The 19610-nt window shown below is 41.0% G+C and overlaps 1 protein-coding gene across 1 annotated transcript in view; it reads right to left on the reverse strand.

Annotated features, from left to right (window-relative positions):
- CCDC88C (coiled-coil domain containing 88C) overlaps positions 1 to 19610 on the reverse strand; it is a 96689-nt gene that overhangs the window by 43199 nt on the left and 33880 nt on the right. Inside the window, 7 exon segments of the mRNA XM_036384050.2 lie at positions 1131 to 1289; positions 1745 to 1826; positions 2361 to 2545; positions 3242 to 3382; positions 4655 to 4738; positions 6344 to 6402; positions 15535 to 15604. Of these exon segments, the coding sequence (XP_036239943.2) occupies positions 1131 to 1289; positions 1745 to 1826; positions 2361 to 2545; positions 3242 to 3382; positions 4655 to 4738; positions 6344 to 6402; positions 15535 to 15604 (780 nt within the window).

Here is a 19610-nt window from a genome sequence, read left to right on the forward strand (position 1 = left end):
CCTGAGGGAGGAAAACAGAGAGAGGCAGAGCTTCACTCTTCCTAATGCAAACTGGGAATTACTGAGAGGCAGGACAGGCTTTTGTAGTCTATTACTACATTTAATAACCATCCATTTTAGTGAACCTATTCATAAGAAGCAGCAGCTAGTTGCCCCCTTAGGTTAAAGAAGGGGAAAAAATAACCTACAAAGTAGAGTTTATAGAGCAGAAAAATAAGGTCTGTGCTCTCAGCCAGAGGCCTGGCAACATTACTCTTTACCTCAGACATGGAATTTTATCTAATTATAGTGAGGCTGTCAATTACTGAACCTCCATTTGGTTCAGCAGCCTGGACATTTATTTGACCTTGGCTGAAGTGTTTTGTATGTGGATTACTGGGAGTTTTGGTGTGAATTCCTCAAAGAACTGAAAGAACAGAAAGTAAGAGCGGTCCTACCTAAATTTAACATCAGCCATGCTGAGCCAATGAGTTTGGCCAGATGATCTCCAAGGTATTTGCAACCTAATTCAATTAATAATTCCAGGATGGGCATAGCTGCAGGTGACTAAGCAACTGACATTACTACTGGAACAAAACCACACACTTCTCATTGACATACCCCACTTATGACACTAGGGAGGATCCAAATTTTTTCTCCTTTCTACTACAAGTAACAGTTGCAAAAAGGGGTTGCTAGAATTTGTCATCTGAGGTCATCCTTAAAAATCTTAACAGTTGCATCTGCTCCAGAACCCTAAGGAAAAACACCCAGACATTCACTAAACTAACGTAGAAATGCTATTTAAAATGTTTGTCCAAGGAACAACTTTGGAACAGAGAGAATTTACCTAGAGCTAAACTAAAGATCTGGACTCCAGAAAAGGTCTGTCCTGTTTAGCCACATAATGCTGAACTAAGCAGAGTTCTTTAAAACTAAGGGCATTTATTTTGTGTGCACCAAGTACTTCCTCTACCGAAAGAAGTTTTAATAATGCTCAGTCAATAGCTACAATGTGTGTTAAGAAACTTCTACCTGCTCTGATGTTCTGCTACAGTCAGCTCAATGACAAATGACACATGAACCAGTAACACAACAAAAGCCAAACATTAAGAATTACTCCGCAAATCTTTCTCCGAATTTTCACTTGCCTCCATACGGGCTTTGTAGAACTCCACATCGTGAAGTTTCTCTTTGCACCGAACCAGCTCCATCTCCAGTCTCTCCACACGGTTTGCCCTCTCTCTCAGGGAATCCAGCTCATCCCTGTAGGCTCGGGCAGAGCGAGCATCTGAGGCAAGGTGCATGTTCTGTGAGGGATAAGCAGGGAGAAAAATCTAAATACTTTTAAGCGTGTACTTGGAACGTTACTTTTTGTATTTACTTACTGATTGTAAGCATAAACAAACAGTATTCCTCTGGTTAAGGAGTAAGAATTCTCCTAGTAGCCAGTAAATTCTTTACAAGACAGAGAGGTTCTTCAGCCTGTTGGACCTCTGACATTACTATGCCTGATGCAGCATGCCTGATGCTGCATAAGCTTCAGGCTTACTAGGCTTTTTGCAAGCTGAACAGATGAGACTGCTCTCACCAGTTAAGTGGGAAGCATAGCACTGCTATGCCACAACCATAATCTTTAAACAGCTTTCTGGACTAAGTTGATTTCCTCATTATAAAACAGGCATAGTAGTAATTTTAGCCTCACATTGAAACAGGCTTTTTTTTTAATAGGGAAAATTGTCACAATAAAAAGAGCCCATCTCACCTCTTGCTTTATTTTTTGCAGCTCTAGGGTGAGCTGCTCAACTTCATGTTTAGAATCTGCAAGCTGCTCAGACTTCTCTTCCCTGAAAAGGATTAGAAAAATCTTAGTAATTTTTTTTTCTTTCCTAAAACAATATTGATTATATGGACACTGCCAGGAATCTGTAAAGGAAGAGAAAAATCTCCCAACATATTCTTTGTTATGACAGCTTCATCATTTTCTCATGATACTACACACATATCATGGATCCAAATTTGCAACCCTGTTTTTATACTAAGTTTCTGTGTTCAAATCTCATTGGTACACAGGCTGTCATAGATAGCTTCCACTTCAAGTTAAAAAGCAGAGCTAGCAGCTGGTATTTTGAAGGGGGGAAGAGAGAGATGAGACACAAAAAGAAGAATGGAAGTAGCCATCACTCTACATTTAAAGGCCAATTATGAAAGAAGAAAAGATGGAACACACTACTACTTTCCTACTGCTCTGATTTGAAAGGTGTGATTCTGAGAGCTCCTATGGAAGCCAGTGTATTGGAGCCAACAAGCTCCTGCACTTTCAGGATATACAAGACTTAATATGCACGTCTCTCTAGAAGCACAAAATAATGGTGACTTACAGCTCCTGACGGATTCTTCTCAATTTAGCCTTTGTGTCTGCCAGCTCAACTGCAAGGTGCTGCTTTTCTTCATTAGAAAGAGGGTTTGCAGGGTTTGGTGAAGAATCTGGACTTGGTACTTTCAGAGGGCTTGGTGGTTGCTGAGACTGCAGATAATCTCTTTCTTGAGTGAGATCTACAATGACCTGGAAATACAGAAAACTATGTTGTTCCAAGAGATAAATGGTGTATTTATACATTGTTTTAAAAATACCTAAAAATTATTTGGGAAATTACTCATCTGGCATGATACAGAATTCAAGAGACAGCCAGGAGTAAAGGTTTCACAGAAGAGGAAAGGAATCTCCACTATGCTCCAACCACTAAAACATTCCCCTTCCAATGCTCAAAATAAGTAGTCTGTTTCCCTTGAAGAATTCATACAAACCTGTAACAACTAACAGTTTTAACTAACACAATTGCAGTCAAAAGCATGACAGAAGATTAACAGCCTAAAGAAGAGGACAAGGTTTCTCCAGAGATCTGAAGGGAAAGGAATTGATGAATCACAAAACCTAGAGAAGACAATGGAGCCCAATGGCTAGATGCCAATGGAGAGACTAGCAAGCACTGCCTGAATGACTGGACAGGCATGCAGAGACATTTGGTCTCCACTTCATGGAGACACTGCTCAACTGCTCTTTACCAATCATTTCACCACATCTTAGTGCTTACACAACAATCAATGGAAAAGTCAAAATCTTTCTACAAATTTTCAGAGGTGTAGTAGAAAGGTCCAGAAGAAATAGAAACCTAGTGCACAAACAAGACACAAGAGAAGGAATGGAGCCCACAACTGTTGCTTCTCATGAGCTCTATATGGGAGAGATATGTCCTCATACTTCTGTGCATTCATCTCTCTCATCAATGAGCCTCCTGAGGTGGAAAACCATATTCCTGGAGAGAGACTCTAGTTCTTCTGGGGCCATATCTGGGAGCTCCAGCCACTGCAAGTCAAAGACATTCTCCTGATTGTGAGTCACCTAGGAGTAGGAACAAAAAAGTATGTCTTTCCACTGGTTGAGTTGAAAATTTGTTCACCGTATCTGCATCATCCCCCCATTTCTTCTACCCATAAATTAAAAAACATATTCTTTTTACCAAATCCAGGCTGCAAATAATAAATGCAACTACTGTAACTCTAGCACTACCCAGAAATTTTTGGTATTTCCATTTTTAATAATTATTATGTCTGATTTTTGAAAGATAAATATTATGATCAATAGTATGTGCACTCACAAATTAGAAGTGTGCAGCTGTCTTATTGACCCAGAGGTGATTTCCACACAGAGGGGACTAATCCCACACTGAGCATTACTGAGAAGGACCCCTGATATCAATGAATTTGCAATTTGCAGCTGATACAGCTGGGAGGAGCTATATCAGCTGCAGAAAAACCTCTGTTTGCTGCCAGCAGTGTATCTTTCAACTGCTACCCTACCTAAATTGATTTAATCTGAATCATTTAGCAGAAACATCAGGCACATGTCTCAAGCTCAGTTAATGACTGTTCCAGCTTTTGTTACAACCATGTGCTTAACTCATCACGATTTTTTTTCTTTCCTAAAAAATGAACTATTTTTTAAATGTTAAGAAAAAAGTTCCTGTCTTAAGACTTTCCCTATTTGTTCCTCAAATTTGAGTGTACCAGGCTTTCTACACCCGCATGCACTGACACCTGGGAACAATCAGCATATATTCCCAGTGAGGGGCACTTCCACTTGGCTCACCAAAATAAGAAACTTTCTGTATTCTTTAGTAAGTCATGCCTTCTTCTGAAGCCTTAGAAACCCAAGAGTGTTTGTCATTGGATCAAACACCTTTTTAAACAGAGCATATGTCCAATTTCACCTCTTCAAGACCATCTAGCTCAGAGGCCACTGTCTGAAGCAAGTCACTAGACAGGCTGTGTCACCTCCCACAGGGCTTGGGGAATGTGCAGCTTTCTAAGACACATAGATTTTGTCACTATTGCACATGGATCCTTACAACAACTCCTTCTGCATAACCTATAAGTAGCAAGCAAGGCATTTACCACTGCATCTCTTTAAAAGACCACTGAGCCAAGCAAGGATCCCAACACTAATAATTTTCATCTTACAGTTTGAGTGCAGCAGCATATTTAATTTTCTTTTTTGGGAAGTTTATGTATCCATTGTGAAACTCCAAGCATTAACAATTTATAGCAAAAAAATCCTGTTAAGTCAAGGGAGAGAGAGATACAACACCAAAATAGACAATACTAAGAATCCTACCTCTTGAATGTGTGACACAATGGCAGCTTGGGTTTCAATATCCAGTTGTTTTATTCTGTCAATAAACTCTTCTTTTCTTTCACACTGTTAAAAGAAAGCATACCCTGAAACAGTGCTACATACCCTAAAACTTACTGCTTCATTTTTCATTTAAATTTTTAAAAAACACTGAACTCAAACAACCTACATTGCCAATAAAAAACTGTTCAAGATCTACACTTTGTCACACTAGAACGTATAACACTTCACTGCTCCATATGGAACATGAACCAAATTATGCATTAAATTATTTAAACTTTTTAGTCAGTACAATCAAGGCTAAGTTAAATGGCTGATTTTGCTCTTAAAAACAAGTTCAACATGCAATGTCATCAAGAGGTGGGGAAACAGCCAGAGGAAATCATCACAGCTTCATTAATGGAGCTGCACAAATGTAAACCTTCATTTACACTGCATCATTTAACCTGTCTGCCTTGTTGTTTGCATTTTGTTTGATTTTGGCAATGAAAAGAGATGCATCACTTTAGATACTATTTACATCAACATTCAGTTTTGTTTGTTGGAATAAATCAACATATGCTTTAGATAAAAAACAAGAAACATTCTGGATAAAAATGAGTGACATTTCAGACAAACAGATTTTAGTAAATCTTTTACTTAAGGCTTTAGAAGAGGCAGACATCTGCTATCTTTCTATCTGTGATTGTGCACTAAGAACGTTATTGCCTCCTAGTAACAACACTGCACTGTGAAGAACTTAAGCAGTATTTTAAAGGGTGCTTTTAAACTCATTTACAGTGTCCTTCTGGGCCTGGTTCTGAGACTCAACCATTTATTTCCTTGGGAAGAACCTCAGACCAGCAAATGAGGACTGAGGATGCTCAGCAGGCAAAATAATTCTTTGTGCTGCAATGCAACACTAACATAGTTCAGAGCAGCAATACATAGACAGCTTTACCCTGACATAATTGAGCTGACATAGCTGAGCAGGGTAAGTGTCCCAAGGCAGGGCAAACCCACAAGACAGATCTACAAACAAGGTCAATTATCAGCAAAGGCCTGCCTGCAACAAGGCCATTGTTTACTGCCTCAGAGGTTTGGTGGGCAGAACACTGATTTCTTTATCTGGTAACTGCTGTGCATTTCTCCAGAGTTTGCCATATACATTGTCTCTCTATTTATTTAAACAAATGTCACATCAAGATCCCCACACTAATATACAAAGTATCTATTAATCTGGTCTTTTCAACACATAATATTATATCAAAATATTGTGCAAATAAAATTATGATTCATTAAACAAATGTTTAGACTTGTTAAACTATTTGTTTGGCATTAACATGTACTGTTCCACTTTATATTTTAAAAGAATAAGAAAATAAACCAACAATAATCTTGATATCAAGAACACTGTTCAAAACTTATCTCGTCCCACTGTGCTATGGAAGTTTAAAAGTACACATCCTGTGTCTGATTAAGCACTGGCAACAAATTGAGGCTACTGCTATCACACAATGTGCTTCCTCTCCCCTGCATTTCTTTCCTTCACATACTGTGTTTCTCACAATTTAGCTCATGAGCTGCCTTGAGCTCAAGATTTGTTCATACAGCACTGATCTTTGGGCAGATTTTCTCATTCCAGGAAAAAAAAACAGATTCAAAAAAATCTTAATTTCCATGAATTATCACCTGCACAGCACATCCCAGAACCAACAACAGCAGCTTCTTGATTTCATCCATACTTTTACCTGGAGAGGAAAAAAAGTCATCAGTACATATGTATAACAGATAAGTACTTGCAAGTGATCCTCTCCAAAATACGTGCCTAAAACAAAAAGACCTTTGAACAAGTGCCTGAACAATATATATATATATATATATATATATATATATGCCTGTTATAAAGTTACCATATTTTCTATTCAACAGTACAGTCATAGATTAGTTTAAAATCCCAAATTCAGCAAGACATTTTTTCACTTGATATGCTATCCTAACCCATAATTTTCTAGGGCTTTTCTGATCAATACATCACAAAAAAATTACTTTAAATAGTTCAATGCATATGACCAGTACTTGTCTCTTGTGTTGTGATTAATAAGGGTGCAAAAAACACCAGCAAACCACCAACAGCTCTCCCCCTTCCAAAAAACCCCATTAAAATAAAACAAAAACATCATGGGCGAGGCAAAGGAGGGTTACTCACAAAGAACTTGCCCTAAATTCTTCTGTAAAACAGTTGCCAGTCAGACTTCCCAAAGCTGAATACCATTCTGTGCATATGAATTCTCTCTGAGATAGACGTTGCAGCAAATAAGTTCTGCCTGTTGTGCATCAAAGCCTGTTCACACTTTGAAGCTAAACCCCATGTGGTAAGAGGGCAGAGAATGAGGGATGGCTGAGGGACACTGACCATATGCTGGGAGCCCTGGGGAGAGGAGACACAGCCCTGCTGCTGCTGCAGGGAATCCTGCTGTGAGCAGCAGCCCTGCCTGCCATTCCCCACTGTTAGCAGAGGGAAAGCCTCAAGTTCCTCAAGGGGAATGGGTGCAGCTTAGAACCAGCTTGTTTCAACAAAATTTATGTGGATCGTTGGATGGTGAAGGAAATTATCTATGTCAAGGTTAGAGAAAGGGCAAGACAAAGAGGGCAAAAGGAAGGCAAGGAGTTTCAATGAGAAAATAAAACATCTTTACAGAGCTAGGTTCAGGAAAAGCCTGTCCTCATCCATACTGGGGGAAGATGAGGAAAGAGAAACAAAGAAACAAAACAGGCCACATACACATTTCTCTCATCCCTACATATTTGCATTCTTTTTGAGTGTGTAATTGTGGGACTAACATGTCATTTTATACCCTGATTTAATTGGGTACTCAATTGCTCCTATCACTAAATAGATACTAATTTCTGAGTGCAACTGTGCTCCTCCACCAACACCATGCCCTTGTGAGGCTGCCCTGGCAGAAAGTCAGAGGCATGTGCAGGACCCAAGGCCAGGGAAGGGGAGTTAATCTGACTCATCAATTAAGCTGCCACAGCCCCACAGCTGCACAAAGGCACTGACCTAAATTACCACAGGGGCTCTGCCATTCCCACAACCTTGCAAGCCAGCACAGCCACGTGCAGGCAGCTTAGGAAGTAACTTGTTTCCTGATTTCCGGGCACACAAACGTCCTAAACCAGTCTTTAAACATACCTACGAAATTTTCAACAACTTTTACATATGTTCATCTTTATAATGTCTCAAGAACAGCCCTACAAAAATCATCAGTAGACTGTATGCATGAACACTACAATTCTCAATATCCAGGTCCTGCATTAGTAACCATTAAGATTTTGCAAGCAGAAATTCTTCTCCTCAATAGAAACAGCCATCTTTAAGACATGCTAGCTCACACTTCACCCTGCAAATATGAGCTTATTCCCCTGCAGAATATTTGAAAACTGGTTTTGAAAGACATATAATCATTCTTACTCTTCTCCCCGTATGCAGCAGCACACAAGGCCTCCTCTTTCCTGAAAAGTTACAATTTAATTTACAAATTCCATTTCAGTCTGTGAAAGTCTGATTGTTCTGTAGGAATCTCAATAACAGAATCTTAAGCATAGACAATGACACAAATCCTTCACCAACAGCAAAAAAAAAAAAAAAAAAAATCTGTTACTTCATGAACAATTCCTTTGAGGGCCCTACTGGGAGACTATTACTTTGGTCAGAAGGTATTTTTTAAAGAAACTGAGTTCTCAGTAATTTCAGCACTGAGTTTCATTCTACATCAGCTTTGAAGCAATACAGACCAGGTACTAAATACAGAGCATGCCTGTGGGACACAAAATCAAGTCATTAAGTTATGGAGACCAAGCGATGTGAGCATGTCTCTCATTGACCTAAACTTACTGAGGCAGAACATCTCCATGGAGAGATTGAAGGAGTCAGACTGCTTGCTCTGGATCATGCCAGACACAAGATCCAACCCTTGGGTGCTCTGGGCACCTTCATCTGTCAACCATAAATTCCAATGTGTGCACCACAGCATCCCAATTCTCCTTGGGGTGAGCACAATGACATGAAATTACTCTTTTTAGGAAACACCAGGGCAACTTCCCAACTGTGACAGCACCTATACCATCCTAAAGACAAGTGAGCTACTTAAAGCCATTCAAACCACATCCTACCTCTCTGCACCAAGGCTCTGCTATTTTCTCAGTGAGGTAAAGATGGGCATTGGTGTTGCTGCATGACCCTGTGATGTGAAACACCTTTGGCTATTACAGCAAAGTAACTTACCAAGGTCAGCCCTGGTACCCCAACAGGGACTGACCTTGCCTGGAAATAGTGAAGTCACTTTGAGTGAGACCTTACCCCACTCCAGTCCTCCCATGAGGAAGTGAAGTGGAGGCAGACATGGCAATCCATGGCAGGGATGGACAATCTGGAAAGCTTGGACAAGCTCTTTTATAGAAAAGAGTGAGAAGTTAAGACTTGAGATTATCATTAATTACTAGTTTCTTAATGCTTTAAACAGCATTTGGCAGTCTGCTCTCTCCCCTGGCAGCTTGCAGAGAAAATTTAGCAGTCAGGATTATTCCAAGGTCTCCTTTTCAATAAATTTTTCTATGCTTGCAGACAAGCTACATCATGTAATAAAACTGAGTCTGTACTACCCACTAGAAGCACTTCTAAGGCCACACAAGTGTTTCAGAAGATCATGTGTGATTGAAAGTTCCATTCCTTGGGCTTTCATTCAGAAGTTGTTTCCCATGGGGAGGAGACAGTTTGTTGACATAAAGGCACTCCCAGATCACTCATTCTCAAGCTAGGTTTGAAGGACATTTTAAAGCCTTGTAGAATAACACTATTTACAGAAGATTGTTAGCAAAAACAGGGTACGAGTATGAAAAACCTCTCTACCAACCTAAAGTGCTTCAGAGAGAGTTTTCAATTAAACTTCAAAACAAGCCAGGAAGGGATTAATTACTCCTCTGCCCTTTCATCTCACCCACAGGAGAGCTGAGCTACCACACACTTGAGTGGAATGCCCAGGTTGACAAAGTGAGTCAGAAGTACTTCTAGGAGTACTACAGAGTGCTGGAGTGAAGTTCTACATTCCAGACAGTGCCTCTGTCCTGCAATGAATGCTAAAGAAAGGCAAGTGACCTTCATCCCTGATTCAATCATGCCTTCTAAACAGTTCTCATATTTTTCAAAAAGCTTGATTTGTGTCTATTTATAAGATGGTAAAGTTCCTTGTGCAATCTCATAAGCAGGAATGTGCTGTCTCCCCTGTGCTGGCTCGCTGGGATGCCACAAATCCTTCCCAGACAGCTGGGAAGAAAGTCTGCTGAGTGTCCTCATGCTTATCAGCTGATCTTACCAAGACACTCTCCTCCTGAGACCTGGGACACAAACATTTCAGTCTAGGGTAGTTCCTTGCAGAGAGGTACCCACAAGAAAAATGGACAAGAGTCAAACTATCTCTTAAACAGAAAAGTGCTAATTAAGAAATAAACATTTTTTTATTATTATTCCTTTTCTTAAAATTCCAGGGCAGATCTCTCAGGCCCCGTGTTTGTGCTGCAAGGGAGCCAGCCAGGCACCTGGAGCATTTGCAGAAAGCCCATCTGCTCCCAGCCATGAGAGAGGGCCAGCAGGTTTCCTGGAAAATAAAGGCAGGGAAAGCCCAGACACCACTTGTGCAGCCTGGGAGCCTCCCTGTGCCAGAGCCAGAAGATCCCTCTGCTCTCATGGGGCTGGAGGCTGGGAAACAGATGGCAGCACTCAGGGAGAAGTCGGGCACAGGGATTAGGAGATGCTACAACAAAAAAAGGAGGATCAAGGTACAGAGAGAACACAAACAATGATAAAAATGGGGGGGAGACAGGAAGATAATCAGAGGAAATAGGAACAAGAGGGTCTGAGTAAGTGCAATTTTGGGCATGTGCTTCCAGTTTCTCCATATTTCTACTCTGATGTTACTCCATCCAGCACAGGAAAGGGAGTGCCACACATACAGCTGGAGGGTGTGCAGAGAATGTGGGGAGGGTGAAACATGCAAGTGCTGTTTTTCCCCACTCCAGCAAGATTCTCAGTGAGAAAAGTTTGAATGCTAAATTTACACTATTGAGGCAGTGTTTTGTTATAAACGTGGTATTTTATGAACCGTTGTGCCTCTGGAGGACTGTGAAACAAAATGAGGAAGGAAACCATACATGAAACATACCCAAGTGAGAGTAGACTTTTACAATTTTAATGAAAACTAGATTTCTATAGGCACTTGTTAGCAGGGACTTCGGGGTCCTCCCATTCACAAACTTAACATGTGATTTGAAAAGCGTATATAAATAGCAAAGTTGTCTGAAGGGACAGAAATGAGACTATTTTAGGCAAGTAAAACCTCGTTTCCATCCTTGATCTTAAACAAGCTAAAATCTCTCTCCCCTCATGATTATGTCTGTTCCAAAAGATTAACTGCCATACATTTCCAAGTACACTCACTAGCTGTGTAAAACTAAGAATGTCTAGAAATGGAGAAATTTTAAAATGCATCAAAATGGAGGTTCCCAACCATTACTGATATTCCCCATGTGGCCACATGAATGAGTGGCCATTTATAAGGCATGCTAAAACCAGACATAATATGAAAAAGTGATTACAGTAATGTCATAGATGATAAGTAGGCTGATGATTCTCTTATTGAACACAGGGGGATTTGTGGTGCAGTAATGAATTGAAAAAGCTGTTCAGCAAGAAAAAGAATTGAGAAGAGACAGAAACTAAGAGGAAATTTAATGGTAATAGCTGTCTACCACACAGTGCAGTGAAGAGAATAAATCCTCTGACATCAGCTGCATCATTCTGCAAGTCAAATTCCTGGGAAAATTTTTTAAATCCTTTAATTAAACTTTCAAGTTTATTTTTAGCTCCCTATATTCTAGAGTCAAGCCTTCATCTTCTAACAAATATTTCTGCTATTTTTATGCTCTTAGACAAATAAAGTAGGCAAATTTGCCATGACCTGGAACTGTTTAGAGGACATGAAAGCAAGTAAATAAAGCTCATAAACCCAGCAGACATGTACCTTTTCCTATGCAAAAGCCCAAGTGCTACTGCATTTTTTGTAATGGTAGTTCTGTTTTTCCAATAATCTCATGTTCAAAGCAGAGCTGCAGAAGCCCTCAGCAGTCCCAACTGGTGAGTGCCAAATGGAAGCTAAATAGCAATAACAGCATTCACAGCCTCAGAGCTGTTCAGTTTATCATTTAATGCCTGTAACACCCTTTTGGCTGTACTTTAGAAGGCAAAATTCCTGAAAAGCATGCATAACAAAACATCACATGGGCTTGTTACAAGAAATAAGTCACTGAAATTGTACACAGTGCATCACATCTAATGGCTCTCTGGTCTTGGACCTGTGGAGACAATACAGTCACTAAGAGCCCTCCCAGCTGAAACAGTACAAAGCAATACTGGATTTGTTCCAGGAATGTGACCGTGGGATTGATTCTTCTTCCTCTGATCAAGAGGGACCTTTCAGTGAGATAACTTAGCTACAGGATGAGGAAGGCAAAACTGGGGTTTCATCACTGCCTCACTAAGAGAGAGAGAATATCTTTGTTTTCCTTGTTTTTCCCCTCCCAAGTGTTCCTGCCTTCCTCTGACTCCTCTCTGCACAGACAGTAACCAAGACATCATCACCTGGTGATCACTCACACTGCTCATCACAGCCTATTCCTCCAGTCAGCTTTTTGCATCAGCTTTACTGCCTCTGCCATCTCATTCCTGTTCCCCCTTTCCGAACTTCCCATCAACTCTCAGCCAGGTTGTTCCTGAGGGAAGTTCCAGTTCTCCACTTCTCTAACCATTTCCCCTGCACATCTTACCAGTGAATGCCTGACCAACACTAAGATTAAGATGAGCTTTTCAGACACTCTCCTCCTTAAGTACATTCTTTAAAGCACATACATCTAGAGTCTTCCTTTGCTCACCACCTAGTCTGTTGTGTCTAAGCTGGGACTGGTTCTCCACAATTGTTATATAATATGACAGGAAATTTGGGTTTTTTGGTACACATAACCTACCAGTTTTAGACATTACAATCCAGAAGTTACACTTTTATATTTTTTAATCCTTTCTTCTCATGTTCTGTCCAAATAAAGCCAGTGGTAAGTCAGCAATGGGGAAAATCAATTTTGAAAGATCACATTAAAAATAAAACCAAACACACCCCCCTAAAAAAAAACCAAAACAAAACAAACCCCAAACCACCACTCTTTAAAAGATCTCAGAAAGAGAAGAAACGTTTTTGGTTGTAGTTAAAGGATCTAGAAGACAGCAACACATGTATGACCAAGTGTCTTCCTACAAGAGACACAGGTACTTTCCTCAAAGAGAGATCTGAGGTGCTGACAAAAGCCTGCAGGCCAATGATAGCAAATTATAGCTGAATACAGGACAGCTTCAATGTGCATTTCCCAGGAACCAAAACTGTATTTACCACATTATGAGTCTCCTGCCAGCTGTCACTCAGGAATGGCTGTGACAAGAAACCAGCCAGCCTTTCCCACTGACATTAGCCAGCAGAGATACTGCCTTGCTGGCCCAGACACTTTATTCAGAAGCACTCCTGATGCTAAGGAGCCCAGTGCCATGGATGGACAAGAACAAAGCTCCTGTCTTTTGACTTTCTTCCTTCCCCATAACAGTAGCCTGTACAGCCCAATTAACTCTTGCTGAAGAAGTGGATTTCTTACTCTCAGTTTGATTTTAACACAGAAGTGCCAAGACTATGAGATTCAGTGATTCAACATTGGCTAATATTCTTTTCTGACAAATGCTTTTCTGTACATATGCACTTGTCAGCTCCTAAGAGCAGCAAAATAGAATCTTCTGCCAAGGTTTCTGCCATTTGTTTATTCTGGAGATGCTGATTAGCATGTGATTCCCCATCAGTGCTGACAGGGTTCATTCAGTTTACCTTCTTTGGTAAAAACAAATACAATGTCCTTGGCACTAGCACTGGACTTAGGGAGAGATAGAATGGGCATGGAAAAAGAGAAAAAAAGTAAGAAACACAGCAACAAAACTTTCCATTTCAGATAAGTGTTTCAAAGAAGTCAACTCAATTTTCAGGTTAAATGGCTTTCTTTTGTCTCAACAAAAGCACTGGACTCTGGACATGAACTTACTGGCTTCCACCCTACTTCTGATGTGATGCTTTGTGCAACAGATATCACTGTCTAAACAACATGGTCAGACAAAAATGTTTTTCTTTTTGTCCATTCTCTTCCTCACTTCTTCCTGGTTTTTTCATGTATGTATTTTTCTTTCCATTCTCATTTATATTTCTTCTCACATGTCATTTGCAACAGTTCCTTCACACCTTATGGCAATTCTGCAAGACTCTGGTGTGTGCATATAGCAAGAACTAAACTCATTATACAGGCACATAGAACACCTGGAGGACAACACATCTTTGTGCTACAGCAGACTGCATCCTGGGCCACTTGCAGTAAGGGGTGAAGAGACACAACTTTCAAACAAACAAACAGCTGCTCTTCTGGCTTTGGCAAGAACTCACTCATCACACCTACATATGCATCATGCAAATGCACATGTATATTTAAATGTACAGGTATATAAATACCTCAGTGTTACATCCTAGATACATAAAGTTATGAGATTCAGAGATGCTCAAATACTTGTAGTTTGCCTACAAATACATACAATTTACTAAAAATCATGTTTGCATTATGGCCTGCTTAGGAGACTGGTTGCCAGAGTCCCTTAGGAGCAACTCTCAGTCCAAAAAATTAAATTCAGCTGGTGGCCAATCACAAGTGGGATTCTCCAGTGCCCAGTATTGAGGCCAGTCCTGTTTAATGTCTTTATCAATGATCTGGACAAGGGAATCAAGGCCACCATCAGTCAGTTTGCAGATGGCACCAAACTGGGTGGGAGTGTTGATCTGCTGGAGGGCAGGAAGGCTCTGCAGAGGGATCTGGACAGGCTGGATCCATGGGCTGAGGCCAGTGGTAAGAGGTTCCAAGCAGTAAAGGTCCTGCCCTTGGATCAACAGCAATCCCAGGCATTGCTACAGGATGGGGACAGAGTGGATAAAAGTGGCCCTTGTGCAAAAGGACCTGGGGGTGCCCTCTGACAGCAGCTGAACATGAGCCAGCTGTGCCCAGGTGGCCAAGAAGGCCAATGGCATCCTGGCCTGTGCCAGCAATGGTGTGGCCAGCAGAGCCAGGGCAGGGATTGTCCCCCTGTACTTGTACACCACCTTGGCCCTGCTGAGGCCACACCTCAAATCCTGTGTTCAGTTCTGGGCCCCTCACCACAAGAAAGACATTGAGGGGCTGAAGTGTGTCCAGACAAGGGCAATGGAGCTGGGGAAGGGTCTGGAGCATTAGTCTGACACAGAGCTGCTGAGGGAGCTGGGGGTGTTTAGCCTGGAGAAAAGGAAGCTCTGAGGGACATTATTGCTCTCTACAACTACCTGAAAGGATGTTGTAGCAAGGTGGGGGTTGGTTTCTTCTCCCATATAACAGCCAATAGGTCAAGAGGAAATGGCCTCAAGTTGCACCAGGGGAGGCTTAAGAATACTCTTATGGATACTAGGAAAAATTCCTAACTGAAACAGTGGTCAAGGATTGGAACAGGATGCCTGGGGAAGTGGTTGAGTCACCACCACTGGAAGTATTTGAAAGACACATTTGTGGTGCTTAGGGACATAGTTTAGTGTTAAGGGCTGGACTCTTTAAAGCATTTTCCTACTAAATTAGAACAGAATTACAGAATTGTTTAGGAAGACAAAAAAAATACAGACTTTATTTAGTATTACAGAGGAGGCAGATGGAGAACCCAATGAACTACTCACCAGAAAGAGGATCTTTGCCAATCATTAAAACATTTGGTAAATTCATTACAATCAGCTGCTGAAGGACCTCCTAAACAAAAGAGAACAACAGACAAACTTCAGTGTGAAGGAATCCAAATCAATCCCACCACAAAGAATACAAAGCTCCATCAGTTACAAAGCTTTTAACATACTGCTAGGTCAGAGGTCACAAAAGGAAGCCCCACTTGAGAGAAGCATCACTATTTGAAGATAGCATCAGGTTGCACAGCTAACATACACTAATCACTTCTTTTAACAATGGCTAATATGGAACTTAAAGGGTCCCATGGCACTAATCAGGATAAATGCATGACCATGCCAGGCACACCAATCATTCATGCCTCTACCCCAGGCATGACCTGTATTCATCTGATGTGCAGCATACAGCTGCTGCCATGGTTCAGGGCATACAAATGCAGCTGGTTCAAACATACCTAAGCCACTCTGTGAAGTCTGAGTAACTCAAATAATTGCTGAAATTATTTCATGGGTCTGAAAATTTAAGGATGGGCTGGGGAAGTGGGTGTAGGGAAAAGCACTTGACCAGGCATCTGGCACTGCCCAGAGAAGCTGGATATAAAGTTCTAGATTTATTTGCATTGTTTTTAATCAGGAGTAAAACAGAATTAAATTATGTTCATTACATACTTAAGGGTCATTTTATTTTGGGGGAGATGACAGAAAGGGGATGTACATCAGGTTCAACATTTTAATGATCATCTGTCTGAAGCTGCTCTGAAATCACAGAATGGCTTAAAGGGGGAAGAAAGGATACAAGCCCTGGGGCAGGCAAAATGTTTGAAGTTGTTCAAATAAATACATTGCAAAGGGGATTCTGTACAGTAATACAATCAGCCATGCAGCCCAGAAACAAAGAGGAGAGCAGTACAGTTGTTAGCTTTGACTTGCAGTTTCCAGCACCCCCACTTGTGATGATCTGGATAAAACATTTTGCTGGTGGGTTTTTAATTCACATAAAAAGATGGGGAGGAAAACAGTTGTATTACTGAAACACTGTGCTGGGATTCAGGAAACAAAAGCTCACAGATACAACTCAACCAAATGTTTGGCAGGTGCCTTTTTCCGGCTTGTCTCCACTTCCCAGACTACCCCCAGGCCAGTGGAAGGGCACATGCATTGATACTTGCAAAGCATTCAGACCAGGGGGAAAAGCACCACAGCGCAGCAAAGTAACACACTTCCTGAAACAATCACCCATTCACCCAGACACTTCCCCTCCCCGCTACCTATTGTTATTTCTCTGCTTTTAAAGTTATACCACAGGAGGAAAATTAAGCCTGATTGAAGGAGGAAATAATTCAGAGAGCCTGCAGCCTTTGATAAGCAATCAGAGTGCATATTTTAAAAAATGTTTTGGACAGAACACATTTCATTTTTTTCTTCTGATCCATACCAAAACACACTCCTTGTTGGAAAAAGTAGAAATATCTGTGTCACAGCTAATAGGATTTCTGGAGCTGTTAAGGAAAAAGATTCTATAGTCCTTTATGTAATGTGAAGCTTGGCTACCGCAGACCAAACATTCACTGAGTCATTAGCCAAATGCATTTTCTATTTTGGGCATTTGAGACACATTAAACAAACTTTGTTTACTGTAACAGGTGCAAAATCTATTGGATGTAAGAACACATGGCTGGACTGCAACATGTGCTATGACAACACAGCATGGCACTGAGGCTTTAAACAAAAAAAAACAGACTTTGCATATATTGAAGTATTGAGCTTTAACCAGCAATTTCCATGGCAAAAAAGAGAAAGAATTCTGCTTCCAGTCACCCAGCACGTGGAGCAGCACTGAGGCAGGAATGCATAAGGAATTTGCATTGTCTTTGCGTAACCATCAGATCGCTAGCTTTTTAACTAAAGACATTACTGCTAACCTTTATGCTGTTAACATTCCCATGAGCTCCTCCCGCAAAATTATTTGAGTATACCACCCAACACAACCATGACTGAACTCTCTCGTAATTGTCTGAGCTCAGTATCTTCTGGCAAGAGTCTGACAGTCACTGAATAGAAGCTGAAATGGCCCCAAGCCTGGAAGAGTGATTTGTTAATTCAGATTGAAAGATTCTGATTGTTGCAAGAGGTGATACTCTGACCTGTTTATTTTTAAAGTAAAATATTTAAACAGATAATTATCTGTATTACTCTAAAAGCTTTTGCCTTCAGATTAGGGCCTGTCATGATAACACCTAACTTACAGTGCAGCTCACCAGCAGAGCTCAACACTTTATAAAGGAAGGTCAATGCCCGTGCTCTTCATTTTCAAGCTCAGGAAAGCAAGTGAGAAAAACAGGTTACTTGAGTTTAATAAACTATCATCTGTGAACCAATCATCCACTCACACAACCACAAGCATGAGATAAAACATGTCAAGGGAAAGCTCCACACTGATGAATTTAGCTCAGATTTTGTCCAGACTGAAATCCCAGAAAGTTAGTGAAGCTCAGCTGATACTCAGTGACTGACAGGGATAATGTGACCATGTGTCAGATTGATTGCCCAAAATCCCACATCTGGAAATAGAACTAACATCGTCCTCACCTAAAAGCAAATCAGGAATTCTTCAACTTCTATAATTTATCAATGTTTTCTTGTTTTCCTTCTCTGAAGCAGCAATAACACAGATTAGTACACAATAAAAACATTTTACACAAGTAAAATGCTGTGCTTCAGCCTGGCCTCTCAGCTCCCCTCAGATCTTATCATTCCTCCTTGAAGACCACATGAAGCCAAACTCTGGCTTCAGGCAGGGAGCTGGGCTGTTTCCAGCCTGTGAGCTGGCACTAAGAGCCAAAGGGCCCCGTGGACCCAACCATCTCCCAGGATGCAGCTACTCTGGGCATTGGCTTAACCTGGACAAAAAAAGAAATAGGAGATAAAATGACCCATTTCCCCACAGGGGCAGCAAGCTGCATTCTTGTATTACATATAAATGTTATGCTTGAAATCAAACACAGCTGTAAGACTCAGCAGCAGAGGCAGACATGGTGTGTGCATATCCTTCTGCCTCAGGCAACCAGCATGGCTAGGGGCAACACAACCAGGCAGGAGCTGCTGGAGAGGGAAGCAGGGTTTTCAAACATTTTAAATAGCCCACAGCAACCCAGAGTACCCTGGAGAGCAACTGTACAAGCAAAAAGTCTAATTCCTCCAGTGAGAAGCCTTTGAATCATTTTTACAGCACAACTAAAGCTTGGTTAAAACAGTAAAGGTTAGGACAACAACACATGGTAAAAATTTCCCAGATTATTAAAACCATTAGAAACTGAGTTGCCAGATTTACAGCTTAACCAACTCAGAAGCCAGCTACTGCAAGTCAGCAACCTTCCCTCAGACTACAGTTTGTGAAAAAATAATGTTGGTATCAGAAGTGTTATTTAAGGAATCAAAACAAAGCCCTGTCAGTGCTCAGTGCAGTGCCTGTAGGTTTCTGAAATGCTCCTCACCCAAAGATCAGGATATTTTAAGCTTGAGGAGGTTTGTCCAATGTCTTTTGACAGCAGTAACAGTTGCAAAACCGGAGACTTCTAGGTAGTACATCCAACACCATGATCACAAAATATAAGGATCAGCAGCCAAGTCTCAGACTCCTTGAGCCAGGCACTCAAACTCAGTAGATAAAGACCACAAAGGTTTGAGTAAGCAGTTACATGACCCTGTATTTTTTCATGAATGTATTTTTCTCTCCATTCTCATGGGCTTTTCGAGTGAAGGTCACACTGGGTGTTCAGACCTCGACTGCTGTGCTTGCTCACACAGATGTGGAGCCTGAAGCTGGCTGGGACAATCGTGGTGCCCCAGCAACAAGAGGGACACTGTCAAGTCAGAGGTAAGCTTTGCTGAAAGCACCAAGGGCTGGTACACCAAGAAACATCAGTGAGTTACCTAGAAATCCTAAGGTAAACATAAATATAAATGCTCTGTTTCTCTCAGCAGCCTTCTGGTGTCTAAGCCCCTGCTATGAACTTGCTTGACATTTGAAAGCTCTTTGCAATCACTTTTTTAAAAAGAAGCTTAAGACAAAATAA

The sequence above is a fragment of the Molothrus ater genome, chromosome 6 (genome assembly GCF_012460135.2).
Source record: "Molothrus ater isolate BHLD 08-10-18 breed brown headed cowbird chromosome 6, BPBGC_Mater_1.1, whole genome shotgun sequence".
NCBI classification, from domain to species: Eukaryota; Metazoa; Chordata; class Aves; order Passeriformes; family Icteridae; genus Molothrus; species Molothrus ater.